At 41.3% G+C, this 9,000-nt stretch overlaps 1 protein-coding gene across 1 annotated transcript in view; it reads left to right on the top strand.

Moving 5' to 3' along the window:
- The window catches only part of LOC116078493 (NACHT, LRR and PYD domains-containing protein 1b allele 2-like), a 52,189-nt gene that overhangs the window by 21,969 nt on the left and 21,220 nt on the right, over positions 1 to 9,000 (top strand). The window contains exon 2 of the mRNA XM_031353740.1: positions 3,463 to 5,137. Coding sequence (XP_031209600.1) covers positions 3,463 to 5,137 — 1,675 coding nt within the window. The remainder of the gene's footprint in view (positions 1 to 3,462; positions 5,138 to 9,000) is intronic.

Raw genomic sequence — 9,000 nt, 5'->3', positions numbered from 1 at the left:
ATCCTGTGATTCTGGGATCCTGGGATCCTGGGCTTGTTATATCACCTGGGAGTGTGGCTTTCTCTGTGCATTGTGGGACTGGCTGCAGAGTTTGTGCCCAAGGTCTGCTCAGAACACTAACCCAGACAAACCCGGAAGGAACCGGAGTCACTAGGCTGGCAGAGTTCCTAAGTGCCTGGTCCCACTGGTCCCAGTTACTCCCAGTGTTGGGACAGATGTCGGTTCCTGCTCACCTCTGATCCCAGGTGTGTCAGAGCGCCTGGGAGTGTAGCTTCCTCTGGGTGTTGTAGGACTGGCTGCAGAGCTTGCGCCCAAGGTCTGCTCTGGACCCCAGCCCAGACAGACCGGAAGGCCATTAAGCTATATTTTAAGCTCAATCTAGTTTATTTCCATAAGGAACATTCATACATTGTTAATCAGGGTTAATCTGGATTAATCTATCCCCAGCCACACCTCTCCTTTGTCACACAATTCCTTTGCTCCCTTCAAATTCAAACCAAATTTTCATATGAGAAGTGTTCTACTGTATCTGTACTAACGGGACTCATCAGAATGTGCTTGTTATGTATTACCCAGTCTCTGTTTTCTGTCCTGGCAATGGAAATCAAACTCAGACATTTGTTCTCAATTTAACATGATCCACAATTTACCACTGTGCCCTTTGCTGAAGTTCACCTCTCCTGCCCTACTCTTACTTCCTCCAACCAACACATCTGAGGATTCATCTCTCCATATTTTGACCAGAGCACAAATCTTATCTCAGCATATTCATTGGAAGGAACTCAAGACAAGACAGACATTAACGAAAAATGATTCTAAATTTGAAAGAGAAGGAGAGGATTCAGGAGAAGTGCACTGGGACTAGGGAAAGGTGGGAATTATGTAATGTTGGGGTGTAAATATAAAATTCAAGGACTTTACAGTAACATTTGAAAAACAATTTAAACATTCAAACCAACATATGTAAAGCTAGACTACATATAAGACAGAAAACTTGTGGTATTTGTCTCTGTAGGCAATGGGATACCCCACTAAGTAAAATAATTTCCACCTCCATTCACTTTATGTGAGATTTTTGGCCTTTTTTCTTCTCTCTCTTGCTCTCCCTCCCCCCTCTTTCTCTCTCTCTTTTTCTGTGTGTGTGTGGGTGGGGGGGAGTGTATGCATGTGTGTTGCACACATATATGTATATTATACATATCACACATGTTTGCATGTGTGAGGGTATATAAGTGGGCTGTCACATTGTGCATGTACATGTGAGTGCAGTAAATTGATGTCAGGAATCTTCCTCAGTTGTTCTCTTATTCACAGAGGCAGAACATTCCATCATGTACACCCAGAGCTCATCAGGTTCCAAGGCTCGCTAGCCATCTTACCCATGGGAAGTGCCTGTCTCAGCTTTCTGAGTCTGAAATTACAGGGCAACACAATGCAAACTCAGCATGTAAATGGAGTATCGGCATACAAATTCTAATGCACATGTTTTGGCTGCAAGCTCTTTAACTGCTGAGCCATGTTGCTTCCCCTACATGTTTTTCAAGTGTGATGGAATTTGAGAGATTTATGTGTTTTCATAATGACAGATACATTTCAGCTGGAAGGTCTTAGATAAAATGCTCTAGGAAGAGCTGTGCCCTTTCTTGGCACTTTGAGGAAACATGTTCTGAGCCAGGCAGACCTTGCCCACAGACATGAGCCAGCTTGCTGCACTCAGGAGGTGTTAGAAGTGCTCCTACAGAAGAGAGTAAGTGCAGATCTATTGATCCCGATTTCAGAGAAACGTTGGCCCCTGAAGCCAGGCCCTCAAGTACTAACTGTGGGAAGAGTTGCTACACTCAGCACTCTCACCAAATTTTCTCCAACATCTGGTCTATGGTAGTACAAGCAGCTGCATTGTACTTTGGGAAACAGGCCACTATTGAGGAACGAACTTGGAGTCTAGTATATAGGTCATCCTACTGTTGGTCTTTTCTTGAGTTCCTTCAAATGAAGATGCTGAGATAAGATGTGTGTTCTGGGCAAAAACTGAAAAGATGAATCCTCAGATGCACTGGTTAGAGGAAGCAGGAGCAAAAGAGGGGAGGTGAAGCTCAGCAGAGTGCACAGTGACAAGCTGTGGAGCACACTAAATCAAGAACAAATGTCTAGTTTGGTTTCCATTGCCAGGACAGAAAGCAAAGACTGACTGAGTAACTTTTTTATTCTTGTTTGTTGTTGTTGTTGTTGTTGTTGTTGTTGTTGAAGATTGCATTATAGATTGAATGACTTATTGATGGATGGATTGATAGATTGATTGGCTGCAGCCTAACATGGTTTCAATTTCCCCATATGGAAACATTGGACCTGGGCTTCTGATTCTCCTACCTCTGTCTTTTGAGTGATTGATTATAGAGCTTCAGCACCATGCTCAGTGGTGATTTATCAAACCTGCATATTAATTATAATTCTGGAGGCTGTGTGTCTAATACTGAAAACTATGACTACTCAGCCTCAAAGAAAGGCATATAAAGGAAACAGGTACCTTCAGGAAAGAAACAGTACCTCTTCCCACCACTGCTTGCCCATTCCTAGAATTAAAGTATTGGTTAATTATTAAAGGGACTCCCCCCAGTGACTCCAAACACCCACACTAGACCTATATCACTTACTCTTGAGTATCCCTTAATTCTGCATTGGCAACTGAGTTTCAAACTCAGTTTCAGAGGGGATAAAACACACCAAAACCGTAGCCAGAAACAAGGCTTGTTGTGACCAAAGGTACTTGAACTAGAGTACAAAATATAGCCAAGATTGCCAAGACTGAAGAGAGGAGACCAAGACTATGTCCTGAAACATGAACTATATGGCATTCCTAGATCTTCCCATCAGACCCACAATCAGGATGATGTTGTCAGACTAGAATGGTGGATTCAATAGGATCTTTAAGGAGCAGACATCCATTCAACTTTCTGTAATCTCCCCCAATACTTCAGGGACTCCTACAGGGAGAGACCATAACCACCAAATAACAGATGGGAAAGCAGAGCTCAGTAGAGCTACTGCATCATCTCATAGGCTTAATGAAGACAGTTATGTCTGTGAACTCACCCTTTACTCTCAGCCTCAAGAGCAGGTCTGGCACAGGGTAAGAATTCAATGAATGTCTGAAGCATGACTGAAGGTCAGACAGCATTATTATTAGAAATATGACCACTTGAAGTAGAATCTTCATCTCTAAACTCACATTTTCTACACTACATTGTTCAAAGTATTCCAATGCCCACAGCCTATATACTGTGCAGCTTGAACAGAGGACTAAATGCATCCAGATGATAAAGGGTCAAAAGAAAATGAGGGAAGGAAGGAATATAGGAGGAAGGAAGGTAGGAGGGAAGGAAAGTGGGAAAAAATGGAAGTATTGATTTAATGAACATTTAACACTAATGTATACACTTCTGTTCCAACTTCTTTTCCATTTAGGACAACCTACAAAAGCATATATGAAACAAGGAGAAGAGACTCTTCACTCCACACTGTCATTGAAAGGGGAGAATTTGTTCCAAAATTTCACAAACCCATTACGCTTCCAAAAACTATGCCCAAGTGGCTCAAAGAACTTGGTTAGAAAAAGCTGGTATCCACAAGTACCAGAAGAAGGAGGACATATGATTGAGATCCAAGATTTATTTGGCCCAAACATAGGTACTCAGAAAGAGTCTCAATTGGTCATAATAGAGGGGGCTGCTGGGATTGGGAAGTCAGCACTTGCCAGGCAGGTGAGGAGAGCCTGGAGTAAAGACCACCTCTACAGGGGTCGCTTTCATCATGTCTTCTTCTTCAGCTGCAGAGAGCTGGCTCAGTGCAAGCAGCTGAGTCTCGCTGAGCTCATAGCACAAGGCCAGGATGTGCCCACAGCTCCCATCGGTCAGATCCTGCATCACCCTGAGAAGCTGCTCTTCATCCTGGATGGGATAGATGAGCCAGCATGGGTCTTGGAGGAGCAGAATCCTGAGATGTGTCTGCACTGGAGCCAAAGACAGCCTGTGGACACTCTGCTGGGCAGTTTACTAGGGAAATCCATCCTTCCTGAGGCTTCCTTCCTGCTCACAGCTCGGACCACAGCTCTACACAAGCTCATTCCTTATTTGGGGCAGCCATGTCAGGTGGAAGTCCTAGGATTCACTGAGGTGGAACGTGAGAACTATTTCTACAAATATTTTGAAGAACAAAGATTTGAAACTACCGCACTTATGGTGCTTGAATCTAACCCAGTGCTCCTGACCCTGTGTGAGGTTCCCTGGGTGTGCTGGTTGGTCTGCACTTGCCTGGAAAAGCAGATGGAGCAGGGTGGAGACCTCTCACTGACCTCACAGACCACTACAGCCCTCTGCCTGGAATACCTTTCCCTGACAATCTCAGGTCAGCACCTGAGTACCCAGCTCAGAGGCCTTTGCTCATTGGCTGCTGAGGGCATCTGGAAAAGAAAGACTGTGTTCAGTGAAAGTGACCTTTGTAAGCAAGGATTAGCAAAAGGTGCCATTGACACTTTCCTGAAGGTTGGTGTCCTTCAAAAGCAGCCCAAGTCTCTGACTTACAGTTTTGCCCATTTGTGTCTCCAAGAGTTCTTTACAGCAATGTCCTACATTGTGGAGGACAGTGAGGGAAGACATGGTGATAGGGAAAATGACAGAATTGTGGAAACACTGGTAGAATGGTATGGAACACAAACCCTATTTGAGGCACCCATTGTGCGCTTTCTGTTTGGTCTTTTGAGTAAAGAGGGATTGAGAGAAATGGAAAAGATCTTTTCCTGCAGTCTTTCTGGGAAGAAAAAATTGATGCTGCTATGGCACATCCTAGGGAAATCCAAACGCCATGAACCACCTTGTCTGGGATTACTCCACTGTCTGTATGAAAATCAGGAAATAGAGCTCTTGACACACGTGATGCATGATCTTCAAGGAACAATATCACCTGGCCCAGATGATATGGCACACACAGTGTTCCAGACAAACGTGAAGTACCTGGTGGTACAGACAGACATGGAGCTCATGGTGGTCACTTTCTGCATTAAGTTCTGCTATCACATAAGGAGTCTTCAGCTGAATATGGAAAGACAGCAAGGATATGAGTTGATGGCCCCAAGGATGGTTCTGTGAGTATCCAGACACAGTACTCTCTCCAGATTCCCTGTGGATCCCATGAGCCCACATGTTCTGAGCATTTCTGTATTTGCTCAGGTGTGTTTGATTATGTGATGGTGCTGTGAACTTGTCTCTCCCTATGCCTTGGTGAGGAACACCCACCTTCTCAAATTCAAATCATCTTCACTCTTCACTGGGTTCCAATGCCGCAGTTACTGATCCTCCCTATGCACATGCTTTCTCTCTGAAAAACAGCTCATTCATTCAGATACCATCTGCTCTTCACTTGAAAGTGACCTTGACCCTAAGATATTTCCCCACAACCTCAGAGTTAGAGTCCCTATAGTTTGACACCTATAGTGTGTGTCAATGAACACAGCCTGGCCCTGGCACTCACCTGAAAGGCTCCCTAACTTTCTCCTAACTTTCTTCAAAGTTTGGTATCAACCAGAATTCTATTTCTCAAAGAGGACAGCATTAAGAAGGGAAGAAGCTAAGCTTGTCTGTGCACACCTGTCATCCAAAACTCAGAAAGCAGAGGCAAGGTTAGAAGTCCCAGTTCACCCTCATTTTACTGTGTTTGTGTCTCAGTCCCTCCATTGAAGTCTTGCCTGGTTATAGGAGATGGCTGGTTCAGGTTCCATGTCCTCCCCTCCATTGTTAGCAGTCTTATATAGGGTCACCCTCTTAGACTCCTGGGAGTTCCCGTTGTCCTAGGTTTCTAGCTCATCCAAGAGATGTCCCCCCAAATTCAATTGCCTCTCCCAGTACTCTCTCCCTCCATCATCCCCCTACCTCATCCCTCCTATCCCTATCCATAACACATCCCCCAAACAGTCACATCCCTCCAACCACCCTGTTGCTGTCTAATCTATTTCAGCTTCTCACTGAGATTCAAGCATCCCTCCTAGGGCCCTCCTTGATACTTAGCTTCTTTGGGACTGTGGATTGTAGCATGGTTACCTTGTGCGTTATGACTAATATCTGCTTATAAGTAAGTACAAACTTCGTGTTTGCCTTTCTGGGTCTGGGTCACCTCACTGAGCACGATCTTTTTCTACATCCAGCCATTTGGCTACAAATTTCACAATGTCAATGTTATTAATAGTTGAATAACAGTCCATTGTATAAATGTACCACTTATTCTTTAACTGTTCTTTTATCTGATTGAGGGACATCTAGGTTGTTTCCAATTTCTGGCTATTACAAATATAGCTGCTGTGAACACAGTTGGACAAGTGTCATTACGGTACGGTGGAGCTTCTTTGGATATTTGTCCAAGAGTGGTATAGCTATATATCTCTCTAGAAATAGATACATTTCCAATTTTCTGAGAATTTGCCAAATTGATTTTCAAAATTATTATACAACTTTGCACCACCACCAGCAATGGAGGTGTGTTCCTTTCTCTCCACATCCTCACCAGCATGAACTGTTCCTTGAATTTTTTAATCTTAGCTGTTCTGACAGGTATAAAATGGAATATCAGAGTCATTTTGATGTAAATTTCCCTGATGACTAAAGATGGTGATGATTCCCTTAATTCCTTCATAGCAATTAGAGAGTCTCTGTTGAAATGTGTGCAGGGTGATAGATATGAATCTATTTGTATTCTTCTACGTGGAGATGTCCACTTAGACCAGCAACATTTGTTGAAGTTTTTTTTTTTCCATTGTATAGTTTTGGTATCTTTGTCAATAGTCACTAGATGTGTGGCTTTACTTCTGTTTCTTTGATTCGATTCCACTGATTAACCTTTCTGTTTTCATGCCAGTACCATGTGGTTTTGATTACTATGGCTCCCTAGTACAGCTTGAAATCAGGGATAGTGATATCACCAGAAGTTTCATTATTTATGCAGGATTCTTTTAGCTTCCCTGGGATTTCGTTTTTCCAGATGAAGTTGGGTATTGATCTTTCAAGGTCTGTAAAGAATTGTGTTGATATTTAGATAGAAATTTCATTGAATCTGCAAGTTGCTTCTGGTAGGACGGCCATTTTTACTCTGTTAATCCTATGGATCCATAAGCTAGGCAGAACTTAGCATCTGCTGATGTCTTCTTCAATTTCATTCTTCAAAACTTAACGTTCTTGTCATACAGGTCTTTCATTTTCTTGTTTAGAATAATTCCAAATATTTATGCCTATACTGAAGTATGTTTTTCCCCAATATATTTCTTGGGCCATTTGTTGTTATTTTTGTTGTTGTTGTTGTTTTGACAGGAGGGCTACAGATATTTTTTGGTTTGTTCTATTTTTGATTTGTTTGGTTTATTAGGTTTTGGGGGTATTTTGGGGTTTTTTTTTGTTTTGTTTTTTGGGTTTTTTGGTTTTGGGGGTTTTTTGTTTTGTTTTGTTTTATTTGCATTTTTTGGGTTTTTTGCTTTGTTTTGCATGTTCAATTTTACTTAATTTTGTATCCAGCCACTTTTCTGAAGGTGTGAGAGAGTTCTCTGGTAAAACTTTTGTGGTTGCTACCATATCATCTGAGAATAGTGATACTTTGACTTCTCCCCATCCAATTTGTATCTTTTGGTCCCCTTTAGTTGTGTAATCGATCTAGCTAAAACATCAAGTTCTATATTGAATAGCTATGGAGACAATGGGATCCCTTGGTTGTCCCTAATTTTAGTGGAATTGCTTTTAGTTTCTCTCCATTTAATTTGATGTTGGCTATCAGGGGAGTGTATACTGCCTTTATTGAGTATCGATGATCTCACCAAGAGTTTTATAAAGAAGGGTGTTAGATTTTGTCAAAGGCTTTTTCAGCATCCAATGAAATGATCATGTGGTTTTTGGCTTTCTGCTTGTTTCTGTGGTGGATTACATTGATAAATGATCATATGTTGAACCATCCCTGCTTGCCTAGGAGGAAGCCTATTTGATAATGGTGGATGATGTTTTTGATGTGTTCTTGGATTTGGTTTGCAGATATTTTATTGAGTAATTTTTCATCAATGTTCATAAGAAAGCTTAGACTGAAGATGCTTGGTAGAATCTTTATGTGACTTAGGTATTAGAGGGCCTATAGACTCATTAAAAAATGAGCTTGGCAGTGTTTATTGTGTTTCTAATTTGTGGAATTATTTGATGATTATGGATATTAGCTCTTCTTGAAAGTCTGATAGAATTCAGAACTGGAAACTCTCTGATCCTGGTTTTTCAGTTTGTGTTCATTTTTCTTTTCTTCCTTTACTTTCTTTTCTTTCTTTTTTCCCTTTGGTTATAAATATTTTAGTGCCTACTTCTACCTCCTTTGGAGTTGTGAGTTCAATCAGATTGTTTAGCTGATCTTGATTTAGTCTTAGTAAGTGGTATCTATCAAGCAACTAGCCCACTTAGTTCAGACTTAGAAGTTTGTGGGATACAGGTTTTTGAAGTAAGACTTAATGATTCTTTGAATTTCCTCAGTGTCTGTCATTAAGTCCCTCAATTCATTTCTTTTTTTGTTAATGTAGATAGTCCCTCTGCCTTTTAACTAGTTGGGTAAGGAGAAGTGTTTTGTACATATGTGTTAGGTTCACTTGAATCATAACATCTCTTTGTTCTTTTTAGTTTCTGTTTGAATAACTTGTCCATTGTTGTTGAATCATTGCACTATTAATGTATGTAGTTTAATATGTGATTTGAGATTTAGCAATGTTTCTTTTATAAATGTGAGTGCCCTTGGATTTGAGTGATAAATATTTATAATTGAGACATCAGCCTGCTGGATTTTCTCTTTGATGAGTATGAAGTGTCCTTTTTTTTATTTCTTTTGATTGGATGTCTATTTTGTTAGATATTATAATGGCTACTATACTTTGTTTCTTGCCACGCACACTTGCGTGATGGCGGTATTTGAGGCGAAAACTTCAAGGAAAGTCAGCCTCCT

The sequence above is a fragment of the Mastomys coucha genome, unplaced genomic scaffold (assembly GCF_008632895.1).
Source record: "Mastomys coucha isolate ucsf_1 unplaced genomic scaffold, UCSF_Mcou_1 pScaffold5, whole genome shotgun sequence".
NCBI lineage: Eukaryota > Metazoa > Chordata > Mammalia > Rodentia > Muridae > Mastomys > Mastomys coucha.
The sequence above is the reverse complement of the archived record's forward strand: the minus strand, read 5'-3'. Positions and strand labels throughout refer to the sequence as shown.